General features: G+C 37.6%; 1 protein-coding gene across 8 annotated transcripts in view; it reads left to right on the forward strand.

Annotated features, from left to right (window-relative positions):
• ARHGAP6 (Rho GTPase activating protein 6) overlaps positions 1–21,596 on the forward strand; it is a 483,185-nt gene that overhangs the window by 419,269 nt on the left and 42,320 nt on the right. For all 8 annotated transcript variants that reach the window (XM_079123129.1, XM_079123130.1, XM_079123131.1 and 5 more), the window contains 4 exons: positions 1,679–1,734; positions 4,388–4,538; positions 5,554–5,702; positions 14,047–14,226. In XM_079123129.1, coding sequence (XP_078979255.1) covers positions 1,679–1,734; positions 4,388–4,538; positions 5,554–5,702; positions 14,047–14,226 — 536 coding nt within the window. The remainder of the gene's footprint in view (positions 1–1,678; positions 1,735–4,387; positions 4,539–5,553; positions 5,703–14,046; positions 14,227–21,596) is intronic.

Consider the following 21,596-nt stretch of genomic DNA (forward strand, 5'->3'; position numbering starts at 1 on the left):
TAACAGTCCCTATTAATAAACTGGGAATCAGATCTAGGTTCAGCTGAATCCAGGATTTGAATGATGACGTGAGTGGTCTCTGTTTTCTGGCTTTACTCTCAGATCATCTGTCTTCACGTGGCTTTGAATGGCCAGTACCAAACTCACTCTGACATCATTCTCATAACTGATTATCCCCAAATGAAGAAAGAATGTGCCACCAACGAAACAATAAGTATAGATGATGCCCATCAGTGGCAATGATTAATGAGTCACAAAAGAACAAGGAGAGCCTTTTGGATATTCTACGCCCCCTGAAGGAAGAGCACAATGCTTCTTGTAATGTATTTACTCCCAAATTACATGTGTACCACAGAAAAATCTGCCCTAACTATCTATAGGAAATAAAGGGGATAGAGGAACATATAAATGTTACCACATAGTGTCCAAATACAGATGATGGACGGATAAAAACATCTGGAAATCAATACTATCTGTTCATCAAACTCATTATTATATGTGTTGGGAGGGTAACAGAAGGAGGGGTAAGATACAAATTAAGAGGCTAAGAGGTACAATGACCATGAAACACTTTGTGAATCTTATATGGATGTTTACTGGAAATTTGATACTATTAAAGAACTATTGTTGAAATTTTTACTACATTGTAGTGATATTACTGTTTTTAAAAAAAAAAAAAAGCTAATTTTTTAGAGCACTACTGATGTAGCAGTTAGGGTTATTTTTTTGATGCAATGACCCTGTAGTTCCACATATAGGACATGATCATAAGGCAATCAGAAATGTGACCAAAGATATGTGAACAGACTTGTTCTGAGTAGGACCATTTATCATTATAAAGCAAGTCTTTGTATTTTGGGGAGACATATGCATTTGGGGGAAATTTGGACTAATCATGGTCCATTCATATAACAAAATATTTTGCATTCATTTTATATGACATTTACAAGGGAATGTTTAATGACATGAATATTTGTGGTTAGGTGGTGGCATTCTCTCTGTAGATAAATTTATATATATGTGTATATATGTAAATATATGTAGTTATATATATTTATATATAAATTTATATATTTATATATAGATGTAATTATACATAGATGCAAATTTATAAATTTATATATAATTATATATACATATATATAAGTTTATGTTTATATAGATAGATACAGATATAAAAGGCTAGATAAAAATGAACCAAAATTTTAAGTGATTATTTCTGTATCAGGTATCTTTAAAGTACTATTTATATTTTCTGCATTTTATGGATTTCCTTAAGAGGTACGTTTTAATAATTAGACAAACAAGAAACTTCTATGTTAAACGTGATGATAAAAACTAAAATCCATGTAAAATGCACCTTTAGGTAATTATTCTGAATAATGAAGAAATGTTACAATATTATTTCCTATGGAGAAGTTTAGAAATATATAATATTATGTAGAAATTTTTCATCAAAAGCCTTTACACAGAATAAATCTGATGCTGAAAAGGCTAACCTTTGGCATCTAGGGAATACAAGTAGTATGGGACTAGGAAGAGTTTCTACATGCTGTGAAGTCACTGTTGCTCTCCATGGTACAGCACTGGAATGGCATTCTGTTGTATTTCTACTATGATTTCCTCCAGAGTCTCAAGACATAAAACGAGATTACTGATTTTGTTTGCTTATTCACAGGCCTCCAGACAGTGGGGATATTCCGAGTTGGAAGCTCAAAAAAGAGAGTGAGACAAGTAAGTAAAAGGTCAAGATTATATTGTCCATTCCATTTAACTTTTAATTGAATTACCATGTTCCAGTTCAATTTATGCAAATTCCCCTCTGAACATATTTTCTCTATCCTCCAACTGATTATAGTATAATTTAGTTCCAGGAGATAAAATGTAACAACTCAGAAGCTCAGAAAAGTTGTTATAGAGTCAGGATCAAGCAATTGAAAGAAAATGTCTGGACATGTCTATGCCATGTTCAGTCAAAGAAAACCATTTGATGACCATCTTACTGAAACTGTGAAAGCAGGAGATTCAGAGAGTACCTATTCAGTGGCAATAAATATAAAATAATTATACCTGTTTTTACTAAAATGTTATATGAAAATGTCATTAATATTCTTACATAAGATACTATGTTTATGCCTTTATTATTTCAAAAATAATTTTTTAAAAATTTTTTCTTTTATCTTTTCCTTTATTTTATATATTTATTTTTATATGGTGCTGAGAAATGAACTCAGTGCCTCATACATGCGAGGCAAGTACTCTACCACTGAGCCACAAACCCAGCCCCAAAAATAATTCTTAAGCTTCCATGAAACAATTGATCCCCAATTCCATTATCATAAGACCATAGTCCTTGATTTCTCTCAGTATTATAGAACATTCTTGCAATAGAAATTTGATATTAGACTGTCAAGAATAAGTTCCTATGATCAGACAGGTCTTTGTGTTCACGATGGCTTCATAAAAGGCAAACCATCCTTTGAATCCTTTGAAAAAAGAGTTCATTTGTTGGTGAAACAAAATTAAAATGATTATTTTCCTTCTGTTCGTTCCAACAGAAGGAAATAAGGAACTCACCAACTCAAAATAGAAGCCAAATAAAAACAAATTTTAGTTGGATGAAACTGATGAAATGATATTTGTTTAGATTATCAAAAGTAATTGAAATAAATGCCCCTTATTTTTTTGTCAAGATAAAAATCTCCTTCAAAAGTAGGACACTCTCTAATTGGTAGGTGGCTTTTTATTCTTAATGGTCACACAAGATATTACTAAGCAACATTTGACATTTTATAAGAGGACTTGTAAGAAAGAAGATAGCATTGCAACATTTCTTAGGCCTCTCACCTGTGTGGAATTGTAGAATATTTTCACAAATATCATCTCAATGAATCTACCCACCAGCTGTGAAAGTAGTCCTCCTCACCCCTTTCTTTTGAGGCTTAGAGAAATTTAGAAAATAAATTCAAGATCACACAATTTAATCAGTCACTCTTACTTTATAGGCCAAGCTCTTCGAACAGTCCATTCTTTCTGCATGCTTGCGCTCAGAAAAGAAACGTGTCTCAATAAACACTGTTGGAGTGGTGCTGATGGAAGCCCTCTCCAGTCTACCTGCCTGACACTCACTGATAGTGAGTTGTCTGGAATCAATGAGCAATTCAGGACAGTGATGTGTACTCACATCAGGTAGACAAATAGAGAGTGCCAGAAATTATTCATCAGTCACTTAATGGAAAATCTTTCCATGAAGTTTTAAAGATTACCCAATAAATATAATTAGTGGTCCCTTAGAACTATATTCCAAGTATGAAATATGCTCTAACTCATTCCCCATTCTACTTTATTATGTCACTCCTTAGCACGCTGAACCTTTGCTTCAGAACACTAGTCAAAAAAGAAGAGCTAATTATTTGTGGGTTTATCTGTTTCTCACCTTGTTTCTACTAGTCTGAGAGATAGAGAAGGGTAGGAATTTGTCTTTTTATTTACCAGTGTACTTGGAGGGTCTAAAATATAGCCTGGCACACAGGAAAAATGCAGTAAATGTTTGTTGAATGAATGTATGAATGAATGATAGAACAAATGAATTCTCATCAGAGCTTACTACATAGGGTAAATTCAAGGACTGGCATAATTATTTCTACGATGAAGAACAATGCATAAAAAGAAATCGAGTTAGTCAAAGATGAAAGTATGATGTGGAATTATTACTCTTTTTACTGTTGGGTTTTCCTGCTGCTGTAAGTGTTAATAGACTTAATATAATAATTAAGGCAGGAAATCCTTCTGCTCATAAGGCTACTTCGACAAATCTAGGATAGCTTTTATTTAGATATTGTCATGTTTTAAGCCTTAGTCACAAATATCTTATCAGGGTTTTTAGTTCCATTATTTAAAGAGTGGTCTTCTTATTTTCTTGTTGAGTACCTCAATAAAATATAAAAATTCCAACATAACAGGATTAGTAACATGCATAATTACTGTGTAATACATTGATTTCTCCCTCCCATATTTACAGTTGACCCAAATTCTCTTCTATCCCTTACCCCTTGCTCCCCACACTCTGGTTGTGGTGACTGAGCCCCTCTGCTTACATCATTAACTGGAAATGCATGGTTTTATTTAAGGAGACATTTAAACATGGATATGTAGTCATGGATATGTGTATTATGTGTATGTATATTTATATGTAGTCATGGATATAAATACATATATATTCATAGGTTGGGTAGATCTGAGGATCAAAGTGGTATATTGTTTACTTTTCCTTCTTGGGGTCTGTGTGGACTTAATACCAGATGTTATGCATCAAAGCATTTCTTTTGGTGGACTCTGAACACTGAGGTATGTTATGTGAATGCCTCTTCAACCATTATTTTTCCAGTTACGTGAGGAATTCGACCGTGGGATTGATGTCTCTCTGGAAGAGGAGCACAGCGTCCATGATGTAGCAGCCTTGTTGAAGGAGTTCTTAAGGGACATGCCAGATCCCCTTCTTACTAGGGAGCTGTACACAGCTTTCATCAACACTCTCTGTACGTAATACAGCCATATTTGTGGGAAAGTATCCCTGGAATAATTGGATGTCCAACTCACTCATGAAAACTTATGAATGTGCTTTCCAATAAGTGTTTTAGTCCTTATTTATCAGTCTCTAATGAATGTGGTATTTAGGGAATTTCCTGAGATTCACCCTAGGGAGGATTAGCAAGAAGAAGTTATAATAAAACAAATGGAAATAGTCAAGAAGAATTTGGTATGCTCTCAAATGACCCCCAGGACAGTAAAAAAGTGCTATAAATTAATTCTTTGGTGTACCAGTGAGAGATCACATCAAGTCTGTGCCTAAAAATGAGTTAATAATTCTGTATAAGAAAAGAGGAGTCAAAGAACCCAAAAGGACCAAAGGGGGCACAAAACATTTCAGGGGAAGAAAGATGGCACAGCTTTCAATGTACTTGCTTCTGGACTGTAGATACAGACTCCATGGAGGTCCAGGTGGAAGAGAGATAGGACACAGCTGTGTCATCCTGCATAGAAATCTTCCTCCAATGCTTTGATTCAAATGGTATCACAACAGTGAAACAAAACGTGTCTTTGTGACACGTCTCAGGTGCTACCAACAAAAAATCTGTCCCTTGGGTATTTCTCAACAGAAAAAGACCTCAAATCCATTACAAGTTCAAATTTCAGAACATCCACCAATTCTAGGCCATTCTTAGTAAATATTTACCAACAATGGACTTAAATCCATTAAATCAGGATGAGTAATTCCAAAGAAAGGAAGAAGTTGAAAGTAAGGGGAATGGAGCCACCTTTCCCATGAAGTCTCTAGATGTTCTATTTCCCCAGGTCTACTTGTTCTTTCTGTCATAGCACCTTGTGACTAAATTGCTAGAGTAATGGGAGAAAGGCGAAGGCATAAATTGTGACTTTCCTTGGTAACTTCTTTATTAAGTCAGTTGAAGAGAAGTGATTCCTCCTTCTCTGACCTGAACCATGTGAGTTTCCCTTGTTCTTACTGAGAGTAATTCTGTCTGCTTTTCATAGTGTTGGAACCAGAGGAACAACTGGGCACCTTGCAGCTCCTCATCTACCTTCTACCTCCCTGCAACTGCGACACCCTCCACCGTCTCCTACAGTTCCTCTCCATCGTGGCCAGGCATGCTGATGACAATGTCAGCAAAGATGGGCAAGAGGTATGGACCCCTTCACTGCCATAGATGCTGTGACTCTTCCTTTTTCCTGGTTTTTAAAAGAGCAAGCCATCAATATGGCCACCAATTGGAGAAAATGACACCTCCCCATCTCTGACCTATTAAGAAAGAGACCAATACAAAGTCTTCTCTGGAGGGCAGTCCCTAAAAGCACATTAGCCTCCTTGTATACTTCAAGGATGCTTCCAAATGAGACTCTCACTCAAAACCCTGAACTTCTGTTCGTGAGAAGACAAACAATGTGCTATAGGTGATTGCAATCATGTAAAAGCAGAGCAGTGAAGGTGGGAGGAGGCTACCTGGTTTGATCTGCTTCTTTAACTTGGAGCCCACATAAGACATCCCCTTCTTATTCTCTCAGTTTGTCTCTGGAGGTCTCATTTGCACTAGGAGCAAGAAGTTCAGTATCTTTACTTAGAGGAATCTTTTCTCTCCCTAAAACTCCCCACGCCATAGGGATTTGCCAAATGCAATGGAGGGACTGTCTTGCTTCCAAACCAGACATAGAGGGAAGTGGAAGGTTTAATTTTGCTCTTGCATCTCAATGCCACATGGCATCAACTGACAGAGACAGGTTTAGCATAGTCCCACAGAACCTTTAGGCATGTTCTGGTTGAACTTAATCACTCCTCAGGTTTAGTCAAACTCAGGCTTCAAGATGTTTTTCAAGGAATTTTTTTGGTTTCATCCTTAGACAAAGGAAGTGTTGGCTTCTATTTTAAATGGCCTACTAGCAGTCACTCTGTTTAGTCATCACGTTCACAAATATAGAACTTTCCCCTTTGATCCCATGCAGGAAAACATCTCCCTGCCATCAGATTTCCCAGGAGGGCTTGAACCCTTTAATATGCTAACTAACATGCACTGTTAATTAACAAGAAGGGACCGCAGCCACTCCAAATTTACTTAATCACAGAAACTTATTTAAATTGCTGTTAAACAGAGCTCAGCTATATTTTGGATTCAGTTCTGGGCTTGTCAAATTTAGTTCCCAAAGTAGATGGTCGTATGCATTTTTTCACTCTAATCTAGAAAAGCAATTCTGCATTTCTCCTTCCCATGAGTGTGAGAATGGAACTTTCCTGAGTTAGCCATTTATCTCTATGGGAGTTATAATTAGTGAAACCCCTACTAGCTTCAGGTTTCAAAATATGACCCTGACACCTCATTTCAGCATACACAGCTCTTTAATGGATATACTATAATTCTCATAATTGTTACGTAGTTATATTACCTGTCTGGGTGTCAGCCTTTATTGACTGAAGATTTAACAGAAACTGTAGAGTCATCTGCCTGATAACTAGGTAAGACAGAGCCCCATGTCAGAAGGTATACCAGTTGCCTCTGTGACATTCCCTGTGTGGTATGTGAGAAGGAGAAGGTTGTGTTTCAGATGATTAAGAATGCATTGAGGAAAGTGAAAAGTCCAATCAAACTTTCTATAATATTGTGTTTTTAGGATAATTTTCAGACATTTTTTCATTCCAACTGAACAAGTCTCCATTGCCTATGCCAAAAGAAAACATTCTTTGATAAATGAAACTCATCATGTTGTAACACCAGCTACAATTTATGTCTCTCTTCTCATGTGCTGGCTTGGTAAATATATATATATACACACACACATATATATGTATATATACATATGTATATACACATATATGTACATATGTGTATATTACATATAATATGTATATGTTATATATACATATATAATATTTACATGTACACATATACACAAACACACACACAAATTAATTCTCCTAACAGGCAAGAGAGCTATCATTGTCTACATGTTTCAGGGTGGAAACTGAGGACCAAAGGGGTTAAATAACTTACCCAGTACCCCACAGGGAACCCCACTTAGGGTCATGCAAGTGGTACATTTGTACATTTCACCACTCTGAGGAGGTGCCATGTACCTAACAGCCTCTGTAGATTTGCAGAGTTATTAGGACCATAACCTAGCAGACGATAGTAAAATATCTTGAGGGAAGCCCTCCTTTTTCTAATTCACACAAAGTTGTCATAATGGCTAATGGTCAGATTGATTTTATGACTAGTAAATATCCAGCTGTGCTTCAAACCCAAGCCATTCTAACTTACTGAGAAAATAAATGTAAAATAGGATTTAGAAGAAATTAAATAAAATTCTACACTGGGTCTATCTCAGGGTTTTCTTAGCTTCTGTCTGATTGATATTTGGGACCAAGTATATTTTGTTGTGGATGCTGCCCTGTATGTTGTAGTTTGTTTAGCAGCATCCCTGGCTGCTACATATTAGATGGCAGTAGTAGTACCCCCACAAGTTGTGACAACCAAAAATATGTCAAACAAAACATTGTCAAGTCTCTACTTGGGTTGAGAGGAGTCACAGTTACTCCTGTTTGTAAAGATCTGCTGGTTCTATAATCCAATGACCGTGTGTCCTTGAACAAATCTATTTGCCTTCCTGGACTTCATCATCTGAACTCAGGCAAGGCAAATTCCAACTAGGATCCAGACACAGTGTGCACACCTATAGTCCCACTATTTGGGAGGCTAAGGCAGGAGAATTGCTTGAGCCCAGAAGTACACGACATAGCAAGATTCTATCTCACCAACATAAATTCTTCACAGGCACTGAACAGTGTTTAAGAGGCCTAGTTTACTCTAAGGAATATAAAAGTATCCTAGTAACAATAAAGTTGTACAAGGAAGCAAGGGATTGTGAAAGTTTCCAGACACTCTAAACCTTGCATCAAAATGAAGAACTAATAACCAATGATTAGAGCAGTAGGGGAAATATAAGAACATTATTGCTTCCCTGAAGAGGTTGGAAGCTACATGAAAGCAATCATCCTGTGCAGCCTTCTTGGTCTCAAATAAAGACTACAGAGCAGAGTCAGTACTGAGAAGACAACAGGAATTTGGGCCATGTTCATAGATTATTTCATTCCTCTGAGGGGTTGGGTTAGGTGATTGATTCTATTAAGACCTGAATCTTTGGAAGGCTTGGGTAACAGGTGATATAAGTCAAGCTGTAGATTGATTTGAGACAGGGGGAGAGTGACTTAGAAAGCTTTTTTATCAACAGCAATACAGAAAACAGCAATTACTTTTATAAATGTTTCCATTTAAGGATGATCTTGGTATCTGAGTCATGTAAGTCCTGAGTACCTGCCCTGAGTTCCTCTAAACCAATTATTGCCATTCAGGAATTTTCCAATGATTGTTCTGAAGATACTGTGGCATCTAGGAGGTGGAGGAGGTGAAGACACAAGGTAGAATGAGGGAATGCAGTGCAAAGTCATAGTCAAAATTCAGAAAAGGAATGAACATGGGACAGAAGAGTTAGGAATGGCTCCATGTAGGACACAGAATATAAGCAACATATCAAAGGGTGCAGAGGGATTGAGTAGATAGGCCACAGGTGCTCTGTCAACACCTTGGGATTGAGTAGATGGGCCACATAATCATGGCATAGGGTTAGGAATTAGATAAACTCCTTGAGTGCAAGTTAAGGGCAGGGATAGAGAAAAAAGAGAAAGGTTCTATGTTTAATAGTTTTGAGTTGGTTTGAAATGAGCAGGAAGAGAACACAGAATGGGCTGCAAATCTAATTATAAAATAAGGTCAAGAAACAAAGCATTTTTCAACTTCTCTTACCTATTTCTTAGTTTATATTATCCAGTTTTTGTGTCACTGTTTTTACGAATTGCAACATGGAAAAGAACTAAATCAGATTGTCAAGAAGCCCAAAGGCTCACAGGGGCTCTGTCAACACCTTGCTGCATGACCTTGTTTTGATGAAACAGAGGAAGAGGAAGGAAAACTGGGTTGGAGCTGGGGGAAGGTCTGAGCTTCCTCATCTATAAAGTGAACATAACATTTCCTTTCTAGTAGGTGCTTGAAATCAAATGTACCATTAGCTGGTGGGACCTGAAAGATGTATAAAAGAAAGGCATGAGGAAAATTACTGACTAATCAATCAGTGTTTTTTTGAAGTAATAATAGTGATATTTTATTGAATCGTGGTGTTTTGCTTTCTTGTATTGTTTTGTTTTGTTCCATGTTACTTAGTTTGCTATTTGCTCTGCCACTTAGGGAAAAAAGAAATTCCCAAATCTGAGAAAAATTTCATTTCTTCTAGAAAGAATAGAGTAGTAAAAAAGATTGAAACCTCCAGAGCATTGGGTTTTCAGAGTCCAAGAACCCCCTGGCATTGCATGGAAAAGGCGGTGTGAATATGGGATCCTGTGGTGAGAGAGTCCGTAGTTGGCATGGAGTTCTCAAAGGGTTTATGTACAAGGCAAAAAAGAATCAATATAGAGCTAAGATGACTGATCTTTGAGGAGGTAAATGCCTCTAGGAAGTGGTAAATTGGCTTTGGAACTTTGGCAGGTTCAGTGCCTGCCCTGCCTCTGCCTCCTCCAGCCCGGTTTTAAAGCTCATTTTCCCATCACCCCATGCCACAACACGTCTGCCAAGCCTACAGCTAACTGGGGGAGGTGCATCCACATGACAGTATGAGGCCACCTGGAGTGCGGCCATTAGCTTCCCTTTTTACTGCACTGACTCCTAGCTCTGGGGCCACACCATCTATAAAATAAAAGCAACAGCAGCTGCATTGGAAGCTTATACTGAGAAAGAGTTGAAATGGTCTGTGCAAAGCCCCTAGCCCAGAGTCTGTACACACTAGACTTTTAATAAAAGTGAGCTATTTATATGAGGCCTAGAAATGATCCAGGCTGCTTATTTAGTGAAGATAAAATTTTCCTTATATTGGCTGGCTAATTAAATAATGCAATAATGTCCTGGTCTCCAGTGCGTGTATTACCTAGACATACCATATATGTACATTTAAATATATGCTGAAACATGGGGAGCAAGGGTGAAAGATCTTCGAGCAAGGGTCTTCGAGCAAATCCCCTTTCCAGTTTAAATAACAATAAAACAGAAAAACAAAGCAAAACCAAAGAGCAGTAACAAACCACAGCAGCTTGGTCTGCAGCTGGAATCTATGTGCAATTTTACAGACAGATTGTATTGCATTCCCAGAATAGCAACCAGAGAAGGAGAGATCGGAAACAGAGCCCTGGACTGTCCTTGCACCAAACATTCTTTTAAAAGAAAACAAAATCTTCCATTTGTTAATGTTAAAAATGGAGAAAACCCTAATATTACTTTAAAGTGAGGAGGGGAAGCACTATATTTGCCTCTGAGTTCTAAATGGAGAAATTTGAAAATGACACATATTTGATTTTATCCTTAACCATGAATTCCCAGGAAGAGAAATGAGAACTTGTCAAGCTTTGTATCAACATGATAAAAGAAAAAAAAACCAAATTAATAAATGAATGATTTCTTATCCTTTCCACAAAAAAAGGAAAGTCCTACAGAAGGGGTGATTTATTTTAAATTCCTAGTGTCTACCTCACAGAATAATTTCCCTTGGCAGCAAATCATTTACCTGAAAATGGCCTCACCTTCTAAAAATAAAGCAACCCCGTGTGCCAGCAGCCCTATGCTCCACAGGAAGAGGGCAGAACTCAGGGACTTTCATCTCAGCTGTTCATTAAGACTCCTAAATTCTATGCTGGCATCCATGTCCTTCTCAAAGACTGTGTACATCTTCCCAGAGGAAACATCAGTCCTAGATTCTCATCTGGTATTGAGAAATTAAAATTCACACTGACCAAAGGAGGGACAAAACAACTGTAGGTGGAGGGGCACTAGTAGCATTTAGTAGACCAAGTTCAGTCAACATCCTGCCATACAGAGCAGACCCTGCAGCAAAGAATTTTCTGGCCCCACATGTCACAAATGCTGAGGTAGAGAAATCACAACCTAGAGAAACTTACCCAGACTCTCCCTTCCATGTGAAAAAAGAAGTAAAAATAAATCCCAAGCCTTTATAATTTCTCCTATTTCTTATTTTGATTCAGCTTGTAGGAATTACTCCTAAGATAGTACTCAGCCAATCTCACAAAGCATCTTTGTGAGTACACTGTTTTATACCATTTTTAATAATAACAGAACATTGAAAACAACATAAATACCATTAGTTGGCTGTGGTTAAAACAAATCAGGATCTGTTCATGCAATAGGATACTAGAAACCAATAAAGGCCTAAGAGAGGACTTTTTTTTAAATTGACAGATCAATGTATATATTGGTAAGAGACAATAAGTGAAGCACAAAATAATATATGGAGTGTGAGCCCAGTTCTTAAAAAGAGATAACAGATACACACACACACACACACACACACACACACACACACATATAATTGCACAGAGAAAAGCATGTGAATACAATGGAATATTACTCCGCCATGAAGAATGATAAAATTATGGCATTTGCAGGCAAATGGATGAAATTGAAGAATATCATGCTAAGTGAGATAAGCCAATCTCAAAAAACTAAAGGACGAATGATATCGCTGATAAGCGGATGATGACACATAATGGAGGGGGGGAGGGGGGCAAGAATGGAGGAAGGAGGGACTGTATAGAGGGATAAGAGGGGTGGGGGGGGAATAACAGAATGAATTTAAAAAAAAAAAAGAAGTGCTGACACAGTCCCCGTATCTAAGACATCCTCGTCTAGAGTGGTACATGACAATTTATCCTGTACATCTGATATTGCATGGTTTATATTTTCAATTAAAACTGGATGACTTGGGCTGGGGCTGGGGCTCAATGGTAGAGTGTTTGCCTTGTGTGTGTGAGGCACTGGGTTCAATTCTCAGCACTGCATATAAATAAATGAATAAAATAAAGGTCCATCAGCAACTTTAAAAAAAAAAAAGACAAATATGTGAACAGTTGGTTCTTGGAAGTGGTGAAATTATGGACATATGATTTCTAAATGCTCACCTGTGCTTTCTATTTCTTTTTTTTTTTTTAAGTGCTGGGGATTGAACCCAGGGCCTTGTGCTTATGAGGCAAGCACTCTACCAACTGAGCTATATCCCCAGCCCTGCTTTCTATTTCTTGATATATCAAACATGAGTCATTCTTTTACACTTCAAGCTAAAGATTAGTTCCTTTCTTTCACCATGTATCCACCTTTAGATCCTCCCATCTTACTCCCTCCTTCTCTGTGAGACCTTTTGAAGAAAATATCTCCATTCACTGTTTCTACTTCTTGCCACACCACCAAAATGGCTGTGAACTAGGCCATCAGAACCACCAGAGTTCAATCTAGAGGGGAGCAGAATACCTTGGTGAACATCTACCACAGGGGATTAAACACTTGAAATTCCCCTAGCATTTCTTTTCAGCCACAGGTTTCTCTTAGTCTGACCCAATCTTGGCCTGCTTCATCAGGTGCTCCTTAAGGTTGTTGAAGACTAACAAATTAGACCTCAGTCCTCCATCTTCTTGCCTACTGTCTTTCCATTTTTTGTTTGTTTTTTCAAACATGGAATCCTCACCCTCAGTATTATCCCTCTCATTCTTCTCTACCTTGATAATTTTGGATGCTGCTCTTCACCCCTACTTCTTCCAACTTAATTGTAAAGCTAACCACTGTAACCTAGATTTTGGTGGTGTGTCCCAGTTATTCTCATTCCACTGCATCTGCCATTGCCTGGGCCATAGATTGTTAGTAGAAAGATGCCACCTTTCCTGCAACACCCCCTGCCACACTGAGCTTCCTGGCACTCCTTGTTTTTGTCACTGCTTATGGTGTTTTCTCCATTGTGAAATTGCCTCCTTCCCCAGAACCTCTGCTTTTCAGCCTAGCAAATGCCATTCTTCCATCCAAATGTTCTCTAAATACTACCACCTCTGTGGTAATGTTCCCAATTCTTCCAGAGTTGACAGTTTTGTACTTCATATTCACTACTTGAAAATGATAGGCTTATTTCCTTCCTAGAATGGGAGCCCTTTAAAATAAGGGCTGTGCTATGATTGTTGTTGGAGAAAATTTAAATAGTATCCATAAAAAATTCCTAGCCTGTGGTAGCTGCTGAGTGAAAGGATCAATGAAAAGATTATAGACTGATGGATAAAGGGATGGATGAAGAGATGGATGGATGGATATCAATATTTTTAAGTACAGACAGGATAGAAATTTTATATAGTACCATTCTCATAATAAACACCCTGAAGTTGCAAATTTCTGTTTAATATGCTTTTGATATGACCACTGAACTCTGAACTTCAATCCAAGATATGAGACAAAAGGAAAATGATGATACCATTAATGGATTCTGACAGAGATGATGTCATCCTTGCAGGGAAAAAATGGAAAAGGAAAGACTTTCTTTGATTATTGAGCCATCCAGTATTTTCAAAAGCAAACATAACAATAGCCCTTATATTTCCTTCTCTAATAGGTCACTGGGAATAAAATGACATCTCTAAACTTGGCCACCATATTTGGGCCCAACCTGTTACACAAACAGAAATCATCGGACAAAGAATTCTCAGTCCAGAGCTCAGCCAGAGCTGAAGAGAGCACTGCCATCATTGCTGTGGTGCAGAAGATGATTGAAAATTATGAAGCCCTGTTCATGGTAGGTGGCTCTCAATTGGCAGGACATCTTAGCGAACTACCATTTGGTTGCCTCTGGTGACATAAAGAAACACAAATTCACTACCTTGTGGTTTGCAATGCTGGTTATTGAGTGAATTCATTGGCAGTCAGACAGTTTTGGTAGGAATAGAAATTTGTGTAACATATTACTGTAGTTTGTAATCCCATGTTTAAACATACACCAATTATAAATTTCATTTCATTGTCCCCTAAACAATAATCACATTTTGGAGTCATTTAATTATTCATAAAGCAGTGATCTTTGTTAAAAATATTGATAAAATGTTTTTTTTTTAGAATTCCATCTGTGATCCTCATGAGTTCATGTGTTCATGAATGTATCATCCTCAGTGACAGTACCTTCTCCAGGGTCAATTTTGACATTCTGTGTCCTGTATAAAGCTTCACCTTTCCTTCCTGTGTCCTTCTCACGCCACTTCCCATGCCACTTCTCTGTCTCTTGAATCCCATTGCTGTTCTTATTGATGTTTATCTTATTCCACATTGTGTTATGGTCATTTATGACCATTTCCCCTAGTAGATTATAAATGCATTTAAGACAAGGGTTGTGCCCTTGTTATCTCCTCTCTGTATCCTCTGTACAGTTTTGGAAGGCCCTCCATCTGGCAGGCACTCAATAAATATTTTTTTGATTTGTATTGAATTTCCAGTTCCTGTTTTCCTTCATAAAACTGCATTGCTTGCTCCAGCTTCCCTTGAAATATTAGAACAAATGCCAATTCTCTTCTATTTCTGTTCTCCACTCATATTGCATGTCAAAATTTACAGAAACTATCTCCATGTTTCTTCTCTCATTTCTCTTGTCAATTTGAACCATCAACCCTACCAATTCCACCAGTCTTTTGTGACTCCTTCAATCAAGAATAATAATCACCTCATTTGACTCTTCTTGAGTTTTTCTATGCTTATCAAATGTCTTACATAGATGCATTTCCATGCTTGTCCTATGTTAATTTTTAAAATAAATTTGAGAGCCAATGGCTTAGAATGCTTGTCCTCTGTATCTTACCTATATGATTAAAACCGAGTAATTCAATGCTCAGTTGGTATAAATTTCAGCTCCTATAGAATGGGAAAAATGAAAATACGATCTAATTCCCAGAGTGGTTGCCAGAATCATTTAATATGTGAAGGCATTATACAAACTGTAAACATCTATGTGTTAACTAATTATATTACTTGGGCAACACAAGCTGCCTCAAGTCTTAGTACTTTAACACCAGAGATGTAAATACCTTGTTGATGTGATACACTGTTGTCTAATCAGATATCTGGCAGACAGCCTTCCAGGTGATGACTTAGGAACCCCATCTCTTTGTATCTTGAGACACTGCCATCCTCAAAGGTTTACCAGCAAACTTAGAAGGAGCATCCATCATATGCACTCAGATCCCATTGGCCAGAACTTATACACAAGCCACACTTAACTACAAGAGAGGCTGGGAAATACATTCAGGCTAGATGCCCAGGAGGAAGAGAATGGACTTAAAACCACAGTAAAAGAATTTCCCTGATGTAGAATGGTGTCTCACTTCTCTGTATCTCTCAAACATTGTCCCTGTGTAGCACATGGTAAGATCTCAAAAATGTTGAATTAGTCATCAGTTCTATATAAATTTCACACATCAACCCCAATCCTCATAATTAATTACATATTTGGATGAATCAAATGTCTGAACTTTTCAACATTTTCATCAAGTTTTAAGTCACATATCATCTTGCCAAGTAGTCTTGGCATTACTTCATGTTCTCTGAATTATTTTTAGCAAAATAATACCTCTCATCAATCTTAATTCTATTCTCCAAATTCTGTCTAAGCATAGTTTTCCTTTATATTAAACTACAAACCATCACATATTTCTTTTCACCTAACAGAACTCTTCTTGGACTTCTTGAAAGTGTAGCTACTGCCTCTTAATTGTATCATTCTGCTTCTCCCCATTTCCTGCCCCCTGGATTACTAACAGCAGCTGGGTAAAACATCAATATTCCACTTTTTTCAACCTCCCCAAATCTGATCTTTGTTTAACATTCTCTGCAGGGATAGGTGTTGAGATTCTCTTAGGTAGTACTCATGTGTGCTCACAAGATATGGTCTTTATTTCTTAAAGAGGAATTTCTTGACCATTTGGTCAAAAATGCAACTCCTCCACCCACCATCACCACACCCAGACACTTATGTCCTCACCCCCTATTCCTATTCCCTGTTTTTTCTCGTTAGCAGTCACAAATACCAATGGAGAGTTTTACTGATTTCTTTTTTTTAATGTGTTTCCTCCCTAAAATGTAAATTCATTTCCATTTACTTTCTTTTCTACGTTATGCCTGTGCCCAGGACATGTTAGAAACAAAATAAATATTGGGTGAATTAATGAATGACTCAATGGTAGTTGTGTAAAGTATAATTTCCCTATTACTAATCCTTGTTCTTTATATATGTGAGAATCTTTGAGCATGGAAAAATTAAGGAGACCTTTCCGAGAGTTAACCAACAATGTATTCATTCTTTTTTCTTGATTATAGGAGTTATGTATTGAGAAAAAAACAGTGGAGTGGGAGGGAAGGGGGAGGAAAGATTCTTTTTTTTTTTTTTTTTTTTTTTTGTAACAGGCACTGATATTGAACCCAGATACATTTAACCACTGAGCCACATCCCCAGCCCTTTTTTATTTTTTTATTTTGAGACAGGGTCTTGCCAAGTTGCTGAGGGCCTCATTAAGTTCCTGAGGCTGACTTTGAACTTGTGATATTCTTGTCTCAGCCTCCCAAGCCACTGGGATTACAGGTTTGCACCACTGTTCCCAAGCATGATCTCATTTTCTTTGATTTCTTTAGTTCCCAAAGGACTGTGTTGAATGAATAATATCCAATATCACTTCTAAAATCTGTGTGATTGAATGCCCCAGCACTGACTTCCCCTCTTTCTTGAGGAAAATTAATTACTTTACATTTTGGATTTTCTTGGCATATTTAGCATTTCAGAATCTAGTTGGTTATTACCAAGGCTAGTGGTTGGTTTGCAGAGCTGGTCTGTGTGGGTGGACAAAAATGCAAACATATATATAGCTATTCCTTTTTTTTTTTTTTTTTTTTTTTTTGGTGGTGGTGGTGTTGGGGATTGAACCCACTTGGTTTTCTTTTTAAGAAACTTTTAAGAATTGTTAAAATTCCAAACAAGGAAAGATGAAGCCAAAGGGAGTCTAATAGGTAAAGGTAGTTAGCAATTGCGCAGCTTCATTCCTTGAAAGGGTTTATTTTACGAGCTGGGAAAGGGAGGCATCACTTCCATTAGCACTAGAAAGGGAAGACTTGTTAGGAGAAGTGGCTCTGAGTTTGTTCTTGAAGGCAGAATGCACCCTGGAGAAAGTGATTCCACAAAACTGATGGAAGGGATCTAGAAATCCCCAGAGGCCTAGCGGGGACCCCAAAAATGTTCTATGTGTCCTTCATTTCCCAGTGCTGGGACTGCCTCTCTCCTTTGGCTAGGATTTGAGTTAATGGCAAGGGCAGAAACAAACCTGGCTTTGGCCCACAGTACAGAATAAGCACCTAGATCCAGAGGCTAACACGTGAGTCAAGGGTGGATCTGGGACAGTCTTTTGCACATGATTATTTGCTTTTTCAGCCCTTGTTTAGAAATCCTATAGCTAGAAATAGGTCATGATAACAAACATCATGATCACTCTATTGAAATGCTGAGGCAGCAGATTATGATAGTGGTTCTCAAACTTGAGCATGTGGCAGAGTTTTCATGGAAACTTGTTAAACATTCATATTCCTGGGCCACTCCACAGAAAATGGAATTTTGTAGCACCCACATAGGGATCAGCAATCTGTACTTGTTAATGTACGCCTGAGAGTTCTAGTAATTTCCTACCCTATACCTTGAGAAGCCACTCTTGAGCAACACTGACAGGGTAGAAAGATCATGAGCTTTGGAAAGAGTTAGCAAAATAAAGATTGCTGCTTTGCGATTTATTTGCTGTGTGATCTTGGGCCCCATGATTAACCTCCCTAAGCCTTCATTTTCCTGCTGTAAAAAAATGAGATGAAGTGGCCTACTTTATAGGATAGTTTTGACCATTAGAAATGATATTTTAGGTCACCTAGGATAGGATTAACATATGCTAGGCACTCAAAAAAATTAAAGGATTTCTGCTATTATTCCACTACAGTGATAAAGTGCCTGCTCTATGCAAGCATGGTCAGGTGTCACCTTGGAAACAAAGCCCATCCTGACCACTTTGTGTGATGCTGTGATCTGCTCCCATACCTATATGCTCCTAGTCCCTTACCCTGCTCTTCTTTTCCTTCTTTCCACAGCATTTATCACATTTAACCTTACATTTTACTTATTATGATCATTAATACCTAATAGAATGCAAATCTCATAAAGGCAGGAATTGTTGGGTTTTGTGAGCACATTGTTCACTGACATCCACAGCACCTAGAAACTATTTGACAGAAGATGGTGCTCAGTAATTATTCATTAAATAAATATTGTAATTTTCTCTTGGTAGAAAATAATGTATCTTTGTTATTGTTCTTGTTTGGTTTTGGTTCAGTGTCCATACTCCTAAAATTCCCATACCTTTAAATCATGACCCTCCATTTCTGCTGTCAACAACTATTTAGAAACATAAAATGATACTTACTGGAAACACTAAATATAAAAGATAAGAATTATTCATTTATAGAAATGGTCATTCACTGACTAAATCATTGACACACTGATTGTTTTGAAAATTGCTTCAGTACTGATTTTGGGAATCTCAACATATTATACTCTTGGAATTAATAAGAACTTCAGTGGAGAAAACTGTCAGCACATTCTCAGGGTTAATATGACATAATTCCTACTAGGACTTTTTTGGATAGGGGCAAGAAAGAGAAGGCACTCGCCCTGTAGGCTGATGAAAAGCCCTGAGTGCAACGGAGACGTGGGAAAACTACCGCATTCCCACCCCACTTGTCAGCCCGAGCTGAGGACCAGCTCAGTGCACGTGGGAAATTTCATATGAGCACTAGTGGGGGCAAGGGTCAGAAGCTATGTTGAGGATTCCAAGCTCAGAAGCCAAGCTTTGCTTCATGTTCTCTTTATTCCCACATGCAAAGTGCATTTCATTACAACCCCTTTTGCACGCCAAGTCAAAAGGTGTCAAGCAGTTATCCAGTTCATCAAACAAGAATCTACCCCTGACAATATAGCCAAATAATTGTATATGATTTTCATATGCTTTTTCTTATAGGAAAAACAACTCCTGTTTGTGTGCCAGAGTATGGCCCAATCATTATGTGCTCGTTGCCTTATCTAAATTTGACCACCATTTCGTGAAGAGAAAGTCAAGTTTCTTTTGCCCAAGCAATGCAGCAACTAAGTGAATTATTTCTGCAACATGATGCCGCCCCACAAAAAGAAGAGGCATTTGATGTGACTTCTCAGATATAGAGTCTACTTGTAGAAAAAAGAGAAAATGTATTTTAGTCATTCTGAAAATGAAGAGTGAAGGGGACATTTAACACTTTCCACTCAACTTGATGTTCAAGCCATCCAATGGTTTTAACAGCTAGTCTATGATCCTGCTAGAGCCTGCTCACTTTGTCCTTGTCTACAAAGACAGAACACCTGTACTGTGAGCATCCCACACAAGTGGGAGGGAGCAGACACATATTACTTGTGAGCCTTTTCTATTTCCTTTACCCTGTTGCTATGGAGCAAAGACTGATAATTTTTCTTCATCTTCCTTACTTAAATCATCCTCCAAGTCAAGTCCATGAATCCTGGGCTCATCCTCTGTATTTCCTCACTAAGGTGCCCCAGTTGCCAAAAAGCTCTGCTTGGCATATATCAAGCACTTGGGAAATATTTGTTGAATTTAATGCATCTTGACCCTCCAAAATGCACCCAGATTCTTTTAAATTATTAAACCAACTGTCACAACAGAACCACACAAAAGGTTCAAGGTAGACTTTTCTTGTTTGAGCTTTTACTCCATAAACAGCCAAAGTGATTTCTTTTAGTGTGTTTGTTAACTTAAAAAATGTCATCATGATCTCCAGTGATATTTACTTTTGCTGGGGAGTGTTAGAGTTTTAAATGCCAAAGCATCCTTCTTGGTCAAGTGCAAAGTGGTTGATTGCTGTGGAACACCCAGTGGCAAGTACAGTAGGGCTGGGTCCTGGGAACTGTTCTTTGAGAAGCACTTAATCGTTTGTTATGGTGACAGTATATGGAGAAAAATACCATTTTCCCCTTTCAGTGGTTTATGGAATAAACTACCTCATAGCGGTTATACCCTAGGCAATCATTCAAGGTTTCATTTTTAATTTGATGGGTTAGATTTTAATTGTGGCAGTTTTATTCCTTCATATGTGCAGTGTTTACATTTTTTTCTCTGAAGCAGGAGAGTACAAACTTCTTTTGATTTTTGGAATAGCACTATGCTTTGAAGGAACATTTTAAAATCTAAGGAGTTGAATGTCCAGATAAACACAACCATAAATGGTACACTTAGAAAAATATCTAAAATTACTAAATAGTTGACTAAAACCCAATAGAGATTTTTATGTGAAACAATGAGTTGTAAGTGAAGAATCACTTTGGGCTTTTTTTTTTTTTTTTTTCTTCATTTTAGCATGCAGTGCTTGAGTTAAAAATGTTTTTTGCTCTTTTATGCCTAAGTTCCCATTTTGCTATATACAAATGCCTGAAAAAATAAAAGAAAAATTTTGTTTGGTTATTGAGCTATACTTTTCATTTTGGAAGTGTTTGTATTGATGGGAACAATAGATTAAGAACTTAGAAAAATTCTGATGATCGCCAGCCAGAAAATGAAGTTCATTTTCCCACTCTAGAAATGAATAACAAGGAGAATGTGCTACAACTTGACATTAGTACTACTCATAAGAACAGAGAAGCAGCTAGATAAGGGCAGCATAAGCAGGTTACACCGTGCAGACCATAATTTATTATTATTATTTTTAGCCATTCCAACATTATTCCTGGGTGTCCCTTTGGTAGAATACATCCTCCTAGCTTAGGTTCCAGAAGAGCACAAAATCAAGTGAATAAATGAGCAAGTGGGTGAGGGTAATGAATGTGCCAGTATGAACTTCTGGAAAGAAGAATAGGAAGGCAAAGTTGGAGGAGGAAAAAGAGGCATTATTTAGAAAGCATTTGACTGTCAAGGAGGAGAATAATCAACTTCTGGTTTCTCCAGACCTGAGGATATATTATCTCACATAGTAAGGACCCTACGAGGGCATAGCTTTAGCAGCTAAATGGCACTTCCCTCTCTGCTTCACCATCTATAGCTGCAAAGTGGCTGC

This window comes from Sciurus vulgaris (genome assembly GCF_902686455.1).
Source record: "Sciurus vulgaris genome assembly, chromosome: X".
Taxonomy (NCBI): Eukaryota; Metazoa; Chordata; class Mammalia; order Rodentia; family Sciuridae; genus Sciurus; species Sciurus vulgaris.